Source organism: Vitis vinifera, chromosome 15, assembly GCF_030704535.1.
Source record: "Vitis vinifera cultivar Pinot Noir 40024 chromosome 15, ASM3070453v1".
Classification (NCBI taxonomy): Eukaryota; Viridiplantae; Streptophyta; class Magnoliopsida; order Vitales; family Vitaceae; genus Vitis; species Vitis vinifera.
The window spans coordinates 17,667,443-17,687,269 of NC_081819.1; the positions used below are offsets into that span (position 1 = coordinate 17,667,443).

Sequence of the window (19,827 nt, forward strand, 5' to 3'; positions counted from 1 at the left end):
TAAATTATTATTTATAAAACTTTATAAAAATAACTAAAAATACTATTTTTATTTTAATAACAAATTCTAAGAAAACTATTTATATTTTCTAAATTAGAAAACAACCCCTTAATTTTTTGCTTTTAATTTTGAGTTATTTGATTAAAAAGGTCATTAAATACTCAAATTTGGAAATGTAACTTTTCACCTTTTAATTTTTTTTTTATTTACAAAAACGCTCTCATATATATGTATATTTAGGTAAAAATAACTTTTTCCTTTAAAATTTTGTATGTAAATAACTGAAATGATTAAAGATGTTTATATTAAAAATGGATTAATTTTCAAGTCAAAATATAAGAGAGGTTAGATTTATAAATTTTAGATTATTTAATATCTTTTATACAAAAAAAAAATGGACGATAAATTACAATCAGGATTAAAATAAAATTGTTCATATAATCAAAATTTTATAGAATATGCAAGATCTTATAGTATGAACTAAAACAATACCTCCAATATGGCATTATTCTTTTATAAAATATTGTATATATTAATATATTATTATAATATTAGATTTTTTTATAAAATAAAAAAAGTTATTAAAAATATCCGACAAAGTAAATATAAGAAAGTAGATAGAGAAATATAAGGAAGAATCGAAAACATCGGACAAAGAAAAGACTTGTGATTCGAAGTGTAGATATAAATAATAAGGGAAATATGAGATGTTTGGAGAACTTAATAATTGTATTATCATATGTGGACATAGGCATGGTTAATCGAATTAAGTTAAAACCTTATATATCTTTATATGAATTGTTTTTATTTTTATGTCATTAAACTAACATCTTTGTATTAAAGCTTTTATTCACACAGCAAATATCAAAGTTTTGGTTGAACATTTTTGAAAGAACCAAAAATGGCCTTAAAATGGATCAAGGAAAAAAAAAAAGAAAAAGCCACCAGATTCAATCTAGTTATCAAATGCAAATTCAAACATGGTCTTGAAATTGATTTAAAAGTGCGTTTAGAAGTAATTTTAGAAAGCGTTTATAATATTTATAACACTTGAATGATAAAAAATTTTAAATATTAAAAATATTATAAACATTTCTTAGAATCACTATCAAACAGAATCTTATAATGCGTTTGACAACGATTTTAGGACGTGTTTTAAAATTTTTAATACTTAAAAATTTTTGTATTCTAAATATTTGAAAAATTAGAAATATTTTCTAAAACCACCGTGAGGCTGATAAGATATTTTAAATTTTTACTAAAAAAAACATTACTTAAATGATGTTATCATGATGTAAACGACGGTTGAGAAATCATTTTTTTTTTCATTTTAATCATTGTGCTTAGGCTTCTATTGAAGTTGAAGAAATATGAATATGACTAAGGTTTAATCATTGTACTTAGCTTTCCATTGAAGTGGAAGGAATATGAGTATGATTAAGCTTGCATTATAGACCAAGAACCATGAAATTAATGATCGAGAGATAAAGAAAAGTACATACACTACCAACTGTAGCAGTTGGGGGGGTGGGGGTGGTTTTGAAATCTACTTCACTTTTAATGATTAGGTGAATACCACCACCTCACTCCATGACCAATCATTATAATCAATATACCATTATTGGAAAATCAAAGCCAACTGGCAAAATTTCACAAAATAAAAAATAAAAAATAAAAATGTAGTTTGAGTATGTGATGTGGCCTGTGGGATTATTCCAAATGTTGATTAGCTAAATGCCACGTCATGCATGGTCATCCATGAGATCAAAATTTCATACTATTTAAAAAATTAATTATATAAATATGTAAAATAATTAAAAATAAGATATTAGATATGAAATTTATTTTTAAAATATATATAAAAATATTTTAGATTTTTAAATAAATTTTATTTTATAAAATATTAGAGAAAAGTGATTTCCCAACACCATTTGTAGATATTTATTATGATATAACGTCGCAATCATTTGTACCAAAACCTGTACCTGCCATCCCTGACCAAGAGGCGCCGTCCAAAGGCTTTATAAAATTAATTTATTATGTGTCCATTTTTATTATAAAGTATTTTTTTTAATTAATTTGTGAGCTCATCCGCCATTGAATATAAAATTAAGGTAGCCTACATTTGTTTTTCATCTTCAATTAAAATATAGTACATTTCCTTGGTCGACACAACGTGGTGGAGATTCGAACCTAATGAAGGGAAAAACAAATTTGATTAAATTCTAAATATAATTTTTTTGACAATAATAATAATAATAAAAATAATAAAAATAATAATAATAATAATAATAATATTGTTTATATGTTTTTGAGACTAGCGTGGAAGGCATGCTTTTTTATTATAATCACATGTTGAGTTTACTTTAAGAATTCACATTGAAATGGTTGACCTTCCTTTTTTTTTTTCTTCCCTCCCTCTTTCTATTTGAATGTATTCCCTATCTCCAATGTAAAAAGGAATATAAATGTGAAATTTTGACCCAAAATTTTGGGACTTGAGGATTCTTGATGCAAAAATCAAAATAAATGGTGTCCAATCCAACTTTTGCATTGACTCAAATGCTTTCGATGATTAATTTTTTTTATACTAATTAATTAAATTTATTATTGTAATAATAATTTTATTAATATTTATTTAGTTCATTGTTTACTATCTTGTTTTTCATAGAAATGTATATTTGACCCAAAGAGATCTAGAACTCGATGGTAAATGTCATGTGAGAATATACAAAATCTTCTTGAATAGAGCATGTTGGGAAATAATATTGAGTTTCCTAAATGATTGATAATGTTAAATATCCTAAAATGTTTGATCTAAATTTATCAAATATCAATTGATTTTTAGATGATATGATCAAAAACACGATTCAATAATTAGTATCAAATTCATGATTATATGAGTCTTATGTTAAGGGAAAGATTACTAAGGTACGATAACCAACTTATAAGATAAACACAATTGACTGTATTAATCTTGATAGCTACACCACCCACAAAATTTAAAGAACCTAAAGGAGCGTAAGTCATATATTCCAAAGAACGCCATTCTTGATCATTCTTAAGTTTGAATATAAGTCATCATAGTCAATATGGAGCGTTGACCCGATCAAAGCTAAAAAATGAGTTGTTTCTTTGCTCCCTAAGGGAGTTGAGAACCCCAAACCAAAAGGTTGGCTAGTACCCACCTTACCATTGGGGCAAATTTGCCCCTTATTAATTGTTCTAATATACATATATATTAAAAAGTTTGCATATACATAAAATATTAAATCAATATTTTAAACAACGACTTAATTAGAATTATTTTATAATTACATAAAAATTTTCATTTTATTGAATAGAAAAACGTTTTTAATATCATTAATATATTAATCAAATATTAAAAAATTTATATATTATAATCAAATATCATAATATTATTATTGAATAATATTTGATGTAATTTAATAATCAATGTACACTTATATCTATATATATTAATTTATTTAACAAAATAACTTTAAAATATCTATTATACTTCTAATTTCATTTCTAAAAATTTTGTTTTATATTTTCACAGGTTTTGATCAATTTTAGGTCAATCGATATTTTATATTAAAATATCTACTGATATATATGTGATTACTGATATTTTTATTCTAAGTCAAAGACTATAAAACGTTTGATCTATCACTATCATTGATCAATTAATTTTCAAACAAGATATTCAAAATCCAATTCAATACTTTATTGTAAAAATTGGATAAAAAAATCTCTCATTTTAAGTTTATTTTTATTTTATTTAATTTAATTTTCTACATTTTTATTTAATTATGCAAGACCTTCCTTAGTAATCACCCAAGAAAGTTGATGACAGATGGGTTCAACTCATAGCCATTAATTACATTTAACTTGACATCATGCCCTTGAAATAAGGCTATGAAAATTGAAAGACTCTTCCAAAATCGAAATCAAGACCCTTCTAGCGAATTGCATTCAAATGACACAAATTCCAACTTCTGAACGATATTTCTTCCTTGAATTAATTATGAATACGATGGATAGTGATGCTAACCATTTACAAATCAGAAAAGTTGGAATCCATAGCTTTCTGTGATCACGATGGGAGATAGTGAGACAGCCATGCATCATATCATTTTAATAAGGTCTATTGGCCTTGGTTCCCAATTTTTAAATTGTTAGTTTACAAAATATGACATATAATCTTATAATAATGTGATTTAAAAATAGTTTTTTGTTTTTAAAAATAAAAAAACTGTTTTTAAAATTTTGTAATACTGTTTTGACCATTGTTTTTTTAAAAACAGTTTTTAAAAATAAAGTGAAATAAAAAAACGTTTTTTTATAGAATAAATAAAAGTTCTTTTATCAATTTTATTTTTTTTAAAGGAAAACATGGACCCTTAAACTATGTTTTTTTGAAACTTGTTTTTTAAAACAAGTTTTAGAAAACATGGTCAAGCCATAAATTTCTCATTTCTCGTTTTTCTAAAAAAAAAATAAAATTAAGTCATTTTCACAAGTTGTTAGAGCACAAAGTAAACTTGTCCATGGGCTTAGATCCAATATGCCCATAAGGCTTATTGCTTTTGGGGCCTACCAAGAAATGATGGCCCATTTAGAGACATTTACAGCCCATCCCAATTAACCCAATTTTTTAATATGTCTCCCCTTAAGTAATAGCATCTGAAAAATTAAAAGCTAATTGACTACGAGGCGGTGCAACTTAACAATGCCATTTGGAAAAACTTAATATTTATTACTTAATAATTTAAGTTGACTTATATTATTTTTAAGTTGTTAATTTAAAATTTATTATTTATTTTTTACTTTAAGTATTAATATTGTTCGATAAAATTAACTTTAAATTTATTTTAAGTTACTAAATTGATATATTTATCCCCATTAGTTATAATTAATATTTATTAATAAAAATTTTTATTATGAATTATGAATGTGAAGTCATAGTTATTAAATATATTATCACTAGATATGGATAAATAAGACAAAAAAAAAAAAAAACTAGAATTAAGAATAAATTAATTATTTTAATACTTAAAGTCATTATAACTTTAAGCTATGATAGTAAGTTATTTTATTAAAAATACTTAAATTTATTTTAAGTTATTAAGTTGGTTTATCAAATATTTTTTTAGTTTATATTTGGTCATAGGAAATTTTGAAAGAAAGAAAGTAGAGAGAAAAATTAAAAGAAAATAAAAAGTAATATATATATATATATATAGATTTAAATTTAATAAATTAATTTTATATATTACTTTAAACTCATTTTATTTATTTTTCGTCTTCCATATAAAGATTAAATATTCTAAAAACATCAAAATTTTAAAGCAATTTTAATTATATATGATTTTTATTTTGTATTTTCTATGATCAAATTAAACATAAGAATATAATTTTTTTTAACATTTTTTTTCCTTATTACTTTCCGAAAACCAAACATAACCTTAGGGTTCACATCTATGTCTCAAACCTGGATTTAGCTTTAATGCTACTTGTTATATAGTTAAGGCTTTAATCATCTCATTTGAAAACAAATTCACTATTAATTATGTTTAGATGTTACATTAAATTAAATTTTTTTTTTGTTCGACATTATACTCATAAAGAATTATGTACTGCAATCCATAAGGCCCATACCCCATATGAGTATTGGGCTTGTGTATTGCAATCCGTAAGGCCCATACCCCATTTGATATTGGGCTTGTGTATTGCAATCCATAAGGCCCATACCCCATTTTTGTACGGAAACTTCAATAATGAAAATTCTGGGATGTCGGCCCAACCCAGTGATTTCTCCGATTTCAGCCCAATTCAAGTGAAGGCGGGTTAGCCTGCTTAGTTTTTTGGGCTGCTAAGTTGGGCCAGCTTGCAGCTCTAGTTTTTATAGACACATATTTTAACATTATACAATCAAGTTAAATTTTAGTATCAACAAGGATTGTATGTCGTTGGTCTTTATATTACATTTGTAGATCAACCAACAACCTCACCCAAATTTTCTTTTTTAAAAAACACAGAAAAGAAAAAAAAAAAATCCAAAAACCATTTTTTTAAAAGATGATTGAAAAGAATAATTTAATAAAAAATTAAAATTACTTCAAATATATCATTTTTCAAATAAAATCATCAACTATAATTTTCTTTTTTTTTTTTGAAAAAACTACGAATTTTATGTTTTTTTTTTTAAATTTATTTTAATTATAGAAGATTATGGTTATATTTGAAAAATAGTTTCAAAAAATAGTTTTTAAAAATATTTTTTAAAATATAATATATGATACATGAGACTAAGGGTCTCCAAAAAGCCTGCGGCCAGCGGCCCGCTTTAGGCCAGGCCCGGCCCAAGCCCGCCCCGATCCCGTTTATGGGCGGGGCGGTCCGCGGGCCTAAATTTAGGCCCGTCCTTAGGCCCGCCCCTTTAAAAAAAAACTACAAAAATAAAAAGTATTAAAAAAAATATTCAATTAATAAACATTAAAGGAATGTAGCTCAATTGGTTAGAACCTTAAAATTTAAATTTTTGAAATCCATTTTGGCTTATTTAAAAAAGCCCCCCGCTCAGCCCGCTAGCCCGCGGGCTCATAGGCCGGGCTGCGGACCTAGCATTTTAGCATGGCCCTACCCGGTCCGGCCGATTGACCAGTCAACGGGCCCATAGGCCCGGCCTGAGCTGGGCCGCGAGCCTCCTATTTATGGCCCGGTCCGGCCGTTGGAGACCCCTACATGAGGCCTCCCATCAATCCAATGATACAATTTTGAAATAAAAAAAATTCCGAGAGAAAAAAGAAGAAAAGAGAAGATTTTTTTATTATTGGATTTTCTTAAAAATAGGCATGACGTTATTAAAGTTTAAACAAATATAATAAGACGAAATAAAAATTAATTTATTTTTACTTAAAAAATTAATTATAATATAATAAGTAAATAAAATAATTAGCTTTAACATCCCCTCAAACTCACTATTAGTTAAATAAATAATTTAAATTTTTCGGGTTTAAGTTAAATGTATATATAATATTCTTTTTAATATAAAAAATTATTTTTTATTTTTTAGTTGTTAAACATGTTTTTTTTTTAATTATGAAAATAATTGTTTTTTTTAATAGTACATCCCTTACTATTATCATTATAATTATTATAAAATTAATTTATTATTATTATTACAGACGGGTAGGATTTGATTTCTAGTCGATGTGAAATATAATCAGTTGATGCTTGCACTCCAAAGTCCAGACACAGGAAGAAAAAAAGGAAATGATTTATAGTAGAGTTTTCCTTTCACCCAAAAACCAGAGACAAGTACAATACTGAACGAAGAAGAAGCATACACAGGTGTGGAATTGAATTGAGAATTCCCAACTGTAATAACCGTCCATTCAAAGAGGCAAAAAGGGAAGAAGACCCAGTGAGGAAGTGAGGATCCGGATCCGAAATTCACTACCCCAATGATGGATCCGAATCTGGATTTGCAGGAATCGGGCTGGGAGGAACTCAGGAAGGAGGCTCGTAAGATCGAGGGGGATCTTGATGTGAAGCTATCTTCTTATGCTAAGCTTGGTGCTAGGTTCACCCAAGGAGGTTCGTTTTTCTCATTCTACTGTTTTTTTTTTTTTTTTCTTTTCAAAATGATTATGTGATTGTTTGTTTTTGCATTGCATTTTGGTTACTGGCCCTGATTTAAAAAAAAATGGGGAATAAGTGAGATTGAAGTTTTGGGTGAGATTGTCGTTATTTGATGAATTGGGAATTTGGGTTTTGTTTATTTTCCTCTGTCTTTTCAGCAATCAAATTGGGTTTGAAAATTGTGGCTTGGGAATTCAAATATGAGATTGGAATGGAGAATTGTGAGATTTTGCTGATCTGAAATGGGGTTGGGTACGTTATTTTCGGACAATTTGAGAGCTTTGACGAATGTTAATGGGTTTGTGATGATGTTCATTCTTGAATAGATGGAAAACATGAAGGGGAAGTAGCAGGAATTCGTGGTCATGAAGTAGGGATTAAATGGAACAGAATTCACGGAGTGGTAGAGTTGTGGAACCACTTGTCTTTTCCTTATTTTGGACCTTACAGGGACGGAATGAAATCTTAGATTAAAGTATTACATATGAATGGTATAAACTCCCGAACAAGATCTCTTGAATAGTGAACAACTGGAGTCTATTACATAGTTTATACAAAAAGTTCTAATTTTTTGCTTAACGGCTTGTGCTGGCAAAGCTTGTTGAATGAAATAGCTAGATCTAGGTCCATTTATTCATCTGGTTTACAAGTGATTAATAGTTTTGATGGATAAGTGATGAAGGATATAGAATTATAGACATTGAAAATTGGCGGTAGCTCCAAGTGTGGGACCTAGTCAAATTGACAGAAGGACGTAGAAATTTATGATTGCAACATAAGGGGGCACATGAGGACATATGTGTGGTATATTTATAAAAGAGGAAAAAATGGGGTAGTCGAAGGTGCAACAGACTAGTGGTTTTGATGGTGATATGATCGTTGTTGAATAGTCTAGAAGAGTGCATTGGTTTTGCATCTTCTTTTGATAACTCTGATTGAGGTGTTGACAAAGGGGACGCATATTGTATTGATCTTACTCTTGCAATCTCACGCATTGTTTGATAGGAATTGACAGCTATGATGAAATGCAATTCTTTCAGCATTTGGATGCATATTCCCCAAATTTCTATCGTATTTCAACCAGAAGGGATGGTATCATTGTTCCTGTATCAGTGGGAAGTAAAAAATTGCGAAGGGAGGAGGCATGATATTCAAGAAAAAGTCCATATAATTCGGCAATTATTCCAGTGATGATTGTAATTTTGATTCCTTCCATTTCCATGTGTGAATCATTACTTTCCTTTTTGTTAATCTTGATTGCAACTCCCATTCTCCATCCCGACTCTGTGTATGGCTCTATCGAAGGTTTTGGTTGTTCGGAATTATTGCTGGAGATCCCGTGTTCGTGTCTACAAATCTACATTGTAGTGAATTGCACCACTATAAATGGACTCTGATGCATGCCATCCATATATGAACCGATAAAGTTAGGTGAGGCAAATTGCCTAATTTGCTGAGTCATGATTTCTTTCTCACACTTCAAGGTGTTTCAGTTTGAGGCTTTGCACATGTTCCTTTACGACTGCCTAGCTTGATCTGATGGTTTTATGGCCTTTTTTAGGTGTCTAAGCTTATTTTGTAGCTTTAATAAACTTCTTTTGTAGCTTTAATTAAGCTTCTTTTGTAGCTTTAATTAGGAAGTGCATATTCCATCTTGTAAGTGTACCATTCTTTTTTCTTTCATAAGAGATATGTTTGGTGATATCATGGAGACAATTGTCTGCAATAGTGGTCCCTTCCTTTTTTGGAAGCATGTGCATAGCTTATGCGTACCTTGTTGCATTTTTTATTTTGGTGCTTTCTATATATAATCCTTTTGCCAATCAAAAAACAGTGTTGTCCCTTAATATAAAAGTTAACCAAGAGGATTTTTAAATTGATTTGTTACTTCAGAGACAAGTGAAACAATGTGATAGATAGAAAGATGAGTTTGATTTGCTACCCTGAATCTGGTTAAACAGGCTTAGATTTGGGGTGGATGTATGTGGAAATTGGTATTTGCAATGAGGGAAAGCTTGCTATTGTCAAGAGAGCAAAAGCATGATGATGATGAAGTGCATAAACATGTTTGGTGATGTAAAAATATGGTAGAGGTGTTGAAGATCATCTTAATCTCCTTCCAAATTTGATTGAGGCTTGAGAGTTAAAATTTTGCCAGATATCGACTCATTATCCTTGATATTGATGAGACTTTGGAGATGTATTGAAGATTGAGAAGAATTTGAAGCAATCACCTAGTAGAATCCTTTCTTTTCAAGTTTGGAAGGCAGCATATTGTACTTTGGTTCATCAAAATAATAAATCTAATGGTAGAGATAGTTGCTATGTTATATGCCTGTTCAATTATCATCCACATAGGCTATGTTTGCCGGTAAAAAAATTGCCATCTTTCTCTCTCTTTCTCTCTCTCTCTTCCCCCCTCCCCTCTTATTATCATAACTCTTTCCATGAATATCCATAGCATGTAGAGGTTCATTTCACAAAGTATTGTCATGCTGGACATGAAGCTATTTTCTACTATTTATTGTCACTATTCAGTTGCACCTGACCAACTTTTCAGTCTCACAGTGTCATTACCATGTCTTCACACTGTTTTTTGCTATGATTTTTTGTTTGAGGAGTATGGTGGCCGGTTCAATGTACCTGCAATTGTTTCTGTTTATCAGGGGCTTTGCTTCTTTTATATACCATTTTGATGATCTGGAGAGTTCTATTTGTTCTCGCCTTTGGACAAAATATACATCCCCACCCTTTTTGTTTTTGTTTTTTTTTTCTTTTTCTAAATAGAAAAGAGCACGTGAAAAGACCGCATTGCACTCTTATTCAACCTTCATCCACCTCACCCAAAACTGTAACCATAACTCTTTCCTCTTATCACTTTCTTCCATTCCTAGCCCTAATCTCATGGTTGTTGCAATTGGAGCAGCCATAGTTGCCATTCATGGCAATTCCTTTGTTGTGGTTCAGTTTTCTTATTTTTTTAAGTTTTTACTTTTTTAGTCGGGATTTGATAGAGCTTAAAGCAGGTGGACAAGGGCTTGCTAGAATTGGCTATTACAGGAGTCCCATCTTTTATCTTTTTTTTTTTTTTTTTTCAAAACTAAGAAGATGAGATTAAGGTTGGGAAGGGAAAAAAGTGATGGAGAGGAAGGGGAAAGAGTTAGGGTTAGGGTTTTGGGTGAGGTGGATGAAGGTTGAAGAAGATGGCAGTGTGGTCTTTCTACATGCCCTTTCTACTTAAAAAGAAGAAGTGGGGGTGTATATATAATCCGGTGGGGGAGTTGGAATAGAACACCCCCTTTGGATTTTTGTCTTTTGAACCTTAAGGCAAGTCGTTTCAAGTCATTTTTTTCGTTCTTCTTCTTACCCACTGTTATCTTCGGAATCTTTCCTGTTGAAAGACTGTTGGTTCAATTGAACTTTATAGACATAAATCTGAACCATTTTTGTAGATGTAAGTTTGCGGAGTGTTATCAAAGTGTAATTTCCAATATGTCACAAGCTGTAACTTCAGTGCTCTGTGTATCTGCTCTCTTTCTCTTACAGGATTATCAATAAACATAGGTATTAGATTTGTTTCCTGATCAATTTTTTTTAACTATGACTCATTGATTGTTATTCATAGACAGCTCCAAGGTTCAGTTGGATAGTAGTTTGGTGAATGTAAGCTTTTCTGATGATATATTATTATCGGTTCAGGATATGTGGACACTGGATCACCCACTGTTAGCTCCAGCAGGTCATGGAAGTCCATGGAAATGGAGATCCAATCCTTGCTTGAGAAGCTACTTGATACAAATGATGCTATGAGCCGATGTGCTGCATCTGCTGCACCTACTACTTCTGTTACTCAGAAGCTAGCAAGGCATAGAGACATACTTCATGAGTTTACCCAGGTTTGTCTTCTAGAACCTGTGATTTTAGTTGCTAGCAGTCATATTTTAAGTTACTTTACGCATATCAGAAAGTTCTGTGTCTAGGAATCAAGTAAAATTAATCTCACCTAAATGTGTCTATGATATACTGCTCATTATTACATATATGGATTAGTTTTTCAAGATTGTAATCATTTTTTCTTTCTCCTTTTCTCTTGTTTATCAATTAAGACACTTTCTTTAATATAGAGAGTGTGAAATATAAAGGCTGTATGTTTGAGCATAGCATATATGCTTAATACTTTACAGCAAACATGATTGATATAATTCTCTTCCAATTTATATTTATTATGAAGAGCTGAAGGTAGCTTCTCAAAAAATGCAGTTAGAATCTACATATAAGTGTCAGGCTTTTCTGATGCAATGACACGCATAATATAAGTATATATACTTGCATCTTTTTTTTTGCCTCTGTACAGGCAATGACTATCTCACTGTGCTCTCATCTTATCTAAATATGTATCTTTGTGGAGATTTTTGGTATAAGAGACATAACAGTGTACGGTTAGAATCACTTGGCAATAGGGGGGCATATATCAGTTAAGAAAAAGGTAACCAAACAACCCCATTCAGGCTAGGTTGTACAAGATCAGCTACTATGAATATCCTAATAAAGTCAATTGAGAAGAGAATAGACATTTAATCAAATCTACCTAACTGTTTTGCATGGAAGATCACAAGAATCATAATGCAATAAGGCTATAAACATCAACTTTAAAAGAACTATGTATGTCCTCCATAGCATATTAGAGGATTATATTGGTGGCACTAACCCTTTGAACTTCTAAAGACCTAATACTGGACAGTGACCTGGCTAGATTTGAACTCAACTTGAAACTGAGTTGGTTCTAACATCTTTCCTCTGAATCTGATTCGACCCTGATTGTATGGATCTCAAACCTGCACTGATCACAATGGAGTGGGATGCCCAATTAACTCTTCTGGTCTCAATCCAGTGATCCACACCTTGGACTGAGCTAGTCAGAATCTGTCCTAACTTTTAATAGGCCTTAAACATGGTCTGGTGTTCTGCCTAGCCTAAAGTATTGCGTGTATAGTTATGTATTTAATTATGCAGATGTGCTTACAGCTGAAATTAGACTTCTTTAGAAGAAAATAGGAGGGACAAATCTCTTAGATAGGTTATGTTGGCAATGGTGGTGGTGTAGTGCCAGCGAAAGCTTTGATGCCAACAATGTTAGTTCAAGAACACAAAGATAAAACAATCACACATACGGTACACGAGGTTTTAACGTGGTTCGGCCAACCATGCCTACGTCCACGGATGAGAGAGAATAATTCCACTATACAATAGAGAATATTACAGAGGATAAAACCAGATACAACTATTGGGTTCCCGAAACATCCCATGTTTCCCCACTCCTTGTATCCATACCTTACTACGAGCCCTCTCGCTCCACCAGGTACCTCCTGTTCTTCCTCACATCTCTATCCACCTCGTATAGTCTCTATAGGCCCATCTCCATCTCATAACTTTTTCCCCTCATGACCTAGAATATTTATAGAGATATTTCCAACAACCTTCCTTATTCTATAAGGAAGTCTAATATTACAATAATATATCAACCTAGAAATATTCTATACAATATTCTTTACAAAAAGGAATATTTACTAATTAGGAATTTGGGACAATTCCCAACAATCTCCACCTTGGACCAAATTACATGAAGTTAATCTTCAATCTCTCCATGACACAAACCTTTTTGTATCATATCACCACGAAAGAGCAATTGACTCCACCTTCAGTGAAAATTCCTTTTGTTTTCATCTTGTGTGCTTTGTGATCTTTTACTCTTCCAGAAATCTTCAACCCAAGCTCTGATACCAATTGTAGTGCCAGCGAAAGCTTTGATGCCAACAATGTTAGTTCAAGAACACAAAGATAAAACAATCACACATACGGTACACGAGGTTTTAACGTGGTTCGGCCAACCATGCCTACGTCCACGGATGAGAGAGAATAATTCCACTATACAATAGAGAATATTACAGAGGATAAAACCAGATACAACTATTGGGTTCCCGAAACATCCCATGTTTCCCCACTCCTTGTATCCATACCTTACTACGAGCCCTCTCGCTCCACCAGGTACCTCCTGTTCTTCCTCACATCTCTATCCACCTCGTATAGTCTCTATAGGCCCATCTCCATCTCATAACTTTTTCCCCTCATGACCTAGAATATTTATAGAGATATTTCCAACAACCTTCCTTATTCTATAAGGAAGTCTAATATTACAATAATATATCAACCTAGAAATATTCTATACAATATTCTTTACAAAAAGGAATATTTACTAATTAGGAATTTGGGACAATTCCCAACAGGTGGCTACCTAGGGATGATATTTAGAGTTGGAGTCAAAGAAAATCTTCTAGTCCACTGGGCCTCGGGGTGCAGCTATGTTCATGAGCCTTATAATTGAGCTTTATTTTTGTCATGTTGAACCAAGGTTGGTGGGTTGGTGTGTTTCAACAAGGTTGTTATCGATTGCGAATCTCAAGTTTTGAGGAAAGCATTTGATTTGGTGATTCCCATTTTCATAATTGATCTCCTTCTAGCAAAACAAAGCTAGTTATATTTTTGTCTTTTCATGCTTTAGTTAGGTGACAACATGAGTTATGCTCTAGTCTGTGTTAAAATATATGATCTTTGCCTGTCAAAAAAGAAAAAAATTATGCTCTGTTAATTTAGCTGCACTGCTAGTCCCAAAAGGAGACAAGGTGGGAGCTACAATCAGTTAAAATGCAGCATAGAACTCAATAAAACCATCAATTATCTATTCTTTGTCAGATTTTGAAAAATGTACTTTTGGGAAAAATGTGTTTTGCTATACGCTTTTGGAAAAAAAAATAGAAAAGTGCATGAAATCCTAATTATTTTCAGTTGAATATATTATATTTGGATTTTATAAATGTGGGTTCCTGTTTTCCATTGTTTTTTCAGAAGTGTGTACCAAAACACACTTTTCCCTATAATTTTTATTTGCATAGTTCATACAAGAATGGTTAGTTGGAAGGAAAACAATTCTGATCTATTAGATGCATATGTGGTATCATATGTAATTTTACTTTTTTTATTTTTATTTTTATTTTTTTATCTTGAAAGCATAAATCTCCAGAATGTTTCTAGGGATGGTCAGCAGTTCAGATGACTTTCATTTTCTCATCAAATTGATTAAGCAACTCTCAAGGAAATGTCCTTTTTCAAGCAGCTACACTAATAGTATCAATCATGAGGCTCAAGCTTCCAAAGTTTCCAATTTGTTTCTGTTGTGAATCATGAAAGAAAAAGAAAAGGTTTAAGAAGAGTCTTTTGCTTTTGTAATCCACCATTTCCATATGTTCATTTTCTTCTCATTCCACTACTGATTTTTATTCTGTTAGCTGTATTTCACACTGTTCAGAACACCCCTGCTTGGCATTTGATTGACCCAACTTAAAATCTTGAAAAGCAATTTTCTTTTGCTCTGTTAGCAGATTTTAAGAGGCTTTAGAATTGGTGTTCTTATTTCTTTGCATGGTGTTTCTAGGTCATACTGACACTGATATGGTAGTCTAATGCATCTTTTTTTAGGTTTTCTAACTGACTGATTAGACACTCTCAACTGTACCCTGCTGCTTGCATCCTTGGCATAACCATTTTAGCGCTAGAATAGGCATTTTATCACTGTGTAATGAATTGCTTTATGTCAGCTATTCCTTTGAAATAAATGCTCTAGATTTCTGTAGGAATTTAGACGGATCAAGGGAAACATGAACTCAATGAGGGAACATGCAGAGCTTCTGAGTTCTGTCAGGGATGATATCAGTGAATACAAGGTGATCAAGATTAAAATGGAAAATTATATTGTCATACTGTTATTATATAGTTATATTTTCTCAATACTTGGTCAATTTTATCCTCCTTCCTTGCAGGCATCTGGGAGTATGTCACCTAGAATGCAGTTACTACGAGAGAGGGCTGCTATCCATGGAAGCATATCCCATGTAAGACTTAAATGCTGCTCCTCTTTGCTCCTTAAATACGTCAGCAAGAAAAGTTCCCCTGGGATTTCTTCGTCTCCTTCTTCTCAGTTTCATATGACATAATGGAATAGGAAATTAGGATTTTGAGATGGTGAGTATCAATACAAGAGAAGATAAAAGGAGAAATAACTACATTTGTTTGAAGCTTAGAGGTAACACCAATTGAGAATAAGATGAAAGAAGTTGCCTAGGATGGTTATATCTCAATTGGTGAACGAAATTGCCTAGGATGGTTGTGTCATGTGCAACAAAGACTAATTACTGCACTATTAACCTTTTTATCTTTCTTTTCTGGCTATCAAAAAATTAGTGAACTAATTGAAATTGCTACAAAGACCATGATAGGTTAAAAATGACATGTAGTGAGGAAAAAACACAATCACCAGTGATTTACCAGATAATATGGGTTTAGATAAAGTTGAATTACAGAAAAGGTTCATGCAGCCAACACTGTGCTGGCAGGATATAAGTATTTGTTGAAACCTAATGGACAATGGAGTAAAGTTATTTTGCAGTTCTTGTATGATGATGTGTTGAGGTACTGGATTTTTACATAATTTTTTTTTGAAAATTTCCAAGTAGTTGCATGAACTTGGCTTCATTTGACTTTGAGTAGGGTGCCCAAATTGAATTAAAATTGATCTGGTCCAGAAAAAAATTGTTTTAAATCTGGAAAATTGGCTCTTAAATGGTTGCCAAAAATTGCTTATTGCTAGTTCCACTTCTTTCACCAATCTTTTAGTTAGCAAATATAAAATTATATACATCTTTTTACCCTAGGAGAGTTATTTTTAGAGTGGTTGTATTGCTATTTATATATATTGTCTCTTGACATTCTTTGGAAGAGCTAACTCCCTATTTTACATATCTATGATCTAGTTGCAATGACATAGAGATCTTATACATGGTCTCTACCAAGAATTTTGTCCGTTTATTTTTTTATTCTTCAAAACCTTGGCTCTTAAAAGTGAACTCTCTTACACAATCTGTCAGAGAAAATTAGGCTTTTTTCCCCTTATTTTTGCTGGATTTATAGAACACAAGGCTAACTCAGAAAACCTCTTGGATTAACCATCAACCATCCACTGTCTTGATTATCAGGCCATGTGATGGTCGTGTTGTTTGTAAAGTTATTTCTTGCAAGGGCAATAATATTTTTGTGAAAAGTTCAAGTGAATCCATTATTATTTGTATTCTTAGATCATATGAAGTTCTTAATCATTTGTGTAGAGGTGAAATTTTGAGATGATTGTGCTCTCCCTCTCAATACGCACACTCATATTCTATCACGCTTATGTTGGTGGATGTAATAGGTTAATCTATCACTGCAATAACCTTGTCATGATAGTCTATTTGTCATTGGCTACAAAAACAAAGCCACTTAGGGAATGCTTGAAGCACAACATCAGTTTGTGGGTGGTCCATTTCACACTGAATTTCCTTTTGTAGAGCTGGATTTACTAGCTTTATTATTATTATTATTATTATGTTGTTGTTGTTGTTGTTTTGTTCTTTTTTTTTTTTTTTTTTTTTTTTTGTGAGGGTTACTTGTAAGGATATCTAGCAATACAACCTTCTAAAATAAGGTCAACCTTGAGAGCTCTATGAATACCATTGCAGCAACAGCATGTTGGTGTGTGGCTAGAAACTGACTTTTAACTAATAAGATATTTGCTATCCTCTTTTATCCAAAAGCTGAAAATCTTTTTCCACGTGGTGATGTTGGGTTCACTTTTGTGCAGATAGATGATGTGATTAGTCAAGCTCAAACGACAAGGGCTGCCTTGAACTCTCAAAGAACTTTGTTTGGGGATTTTCAAGGGAAAGTGAAACTATTAAGTGACAAGTTCCCTATAATCCGTGGCCTGCTTGGTATATTACTGAAGTCATCTGTGGTACTGAAATCAATCTTCTTAAGTTCCTTCATTAATCTTGCACATCATGTTTGCAGGTTCAATCAGGAGGCGGCGATCAAGAGATACTCTCATTCTCTCTGCAGTGATCGCGGCTTGTACGTTGTTCTTGATTATCTATTGGCTTTCAAAATGACCAGACATGCAATTTATTGTTTTGGAACTATAACAATTGTGCTTTCCTAGGGAATTTTGCTTCTGTAGTTTTGTGATAACAAATCAAGCTCACTGTTTTAACACTTGGTGATACCCTTTTGTGGTGCCATCATTCAACAAATTTCTTTCTGTTTCATAAGCATTTACTCTTCTAAACTCCTCAATCATGTATACTGACATTGTACCAGAAAATGGTTTGAGGGAGAAAAAAGAAGACAGTGATCTGCAAGTGGAACACTGAAACTGAGACAGTGTTTCACTACCATATCTCTTATGGCTACGGCTATCCGCCCCACCCCCGGACCAGCCTGATCCTCCTTGCTCTCTAGCTCTACCGTGTCACAGGGGGTGCTAAAAAAACTAGGTTAATGATTGGCATGTGAGACATTTACTGTGTTGGTGGTACATGTGGGTGATAGGTACTTAACTTGCTGTTATGTCACTTTTGCCATGTCTTCTACTCTTGTCCCTGTCTGTGGTCCTAGATGGTGGGTGTGCCCATGGTACACAACCAAACCTTCACTTTTCTGAATGGGCTTCATCTTCTTTTTTGTTCCTCACTGAAACATGTCTCCATAGTAAACTTTCCTTCATTAGCTTTTCATCCAATCATCCTTCACAACTCAGTTTGGTAATAGGTCCCCAGGAGCTTGTTTTGAAATTTGAAGTGGTTGGCTTCAAATCTTTTCAGGTTTGCATGATCTGAAATGCTAAAAGAGTCAACCATAGGGACAGTTTATAGGCCAAACCCTGATAGCTCTGCACAGGGAGAGATGCTTTAGGCTTTGTAAAGTTAATATGATTCTTTGGCCAACTTCCCTTTGTCTTCTACTTCTTTGGCATCACATCATAATCCTTGCTGATAACTAGTATTTTATTAATCTACCATTTTAGTTCCATTCATTAATAAAAAGATTGCAAATTTGAGAAATATTGATAGTTGGATTCTACGGAAATATGGATGACAAATCAAAATTTCTTTTTTTGAGATGGAAATTAATCAAATTTTATAAAAATATTATTTTTTTAATAAATAATAAAATAAGTAATGTATATATTTATTTATAAGATAAAATTTGTGACATTAAGAAATAATATGTAAAACTAAAAACATATTTAATACTAAATGATGTTGAAAAGATTATCATTGATGATTTTTATATTTTTAATGGGTAGTTTAATGGAATTTGAAAGTAAGATAATTAAAATTTATTTATTTATTATTTTTGTAATATAAATTTTATAAAATATTTGGTTTTTTACCTGGATAAAAAACTAGTATTAATACTAGTATTTATGACGGGATAAATTAAGTTTTATCAATTTTTGTGTGGTAATAATGTATGAACAATAATTAGTTTGGTGGTAAACCGCTCTTACATGATAATTTGATTTAGGGGTTATGTTTATGTCGTGTCCAAGCCTAAGTATCCTACTATATAACTCAACCAAAACCCGAAACTACTAATAATAGTATAAAAAACATAAATCTAAATACTACTTAATTATTTAACCCATAACATGTTGTGTAAACTATTTAACCAATTTAATAATAATTTTTTCCTATTTAATAATTAGATTGAGTTAGATATTTTATTTATCTATATGATTAATGTTTCAACTAATATTTTATGATTCAATTGATCTTTTATTTAAAAGCAAATTTAAAATGAGTTATATGTTAAATAGTTTTAAAATATTAAATTAATAACGTGATTATTAGATGAGTTATTTCGAATCAAATTTATGTTATGCAGGTTGATTTAAAAATTACCTATTTATTAAATGAGTTATATAGGTTGACATGAATATGACCTAAAACTATTTATACTCAATTCAAACTTGTGAAAAACATGTTGAATTCATATCGTGTTGATGAATCGTTTCATCACTTCTATCGCTACGCTATGCACTTAAACCCTACCTCTTTTTTCTATCTTCCTTTCCTCCTTATTCCTTTACCTCTCTTGTCTCCCTTTTGTCTTTTTCCTAATAGGAGAAAAAGGAGAGTTAAGGTTACGGACCTAGGGTTACCATGGAAGCTGAGAATGAAGAGGATGACGACATCTTTAACCTTTCACACTTGAGTGTTTTTTTTCTTTCAAAATTTTAATTAAAAAAAT

The 19,827-nt window shown here is 31.6% G+C and overlaps 1 protein-coding gene across 2 annotated transcripts; it reads left to right on the forward strand.

Moving 5' to 3' along the window:
- Window positions 1-7,186: 7,186 nt before the first annotated feature.
- LOC100265981 (Golgi SNAP receptor complex member 1-2) lies at window positions 7,187-17,860 on the forward strand. 2 transcript variants are annotated; one of them, XM_002280340.5, is made up of 6 exons: window positions 7,187-7,605; window positions 11,350-11,546; window positions 15,339-15,428; window positions 15,525-15,596; window positions 17,378-17,507; window positions 17,587-17,860. In XM_002280340.5, exons 1-6 carry the CDS (start codon window positions 7,473-7,475, stop codon window positions 17,682-17,684), a joined length of 720 nt encoding a protein of 239 aa, XP_002280376.1. In that variant the 5' UTR covers window positions 7,187-7,472; the 3' UTR covers window positions 17,685-17,860. The 2 variants fall into 2 exon arrangements, with proteins under 2 accessions (XP_002280376.1, XP_059599129.1); XM_059743146.1 differs by having other exon boundaries at window positions 7,201-7,605; window positions 17,378-17,860.
- Window positions 17,861-19,827: the final 1,967 nt, after the last annotated feature.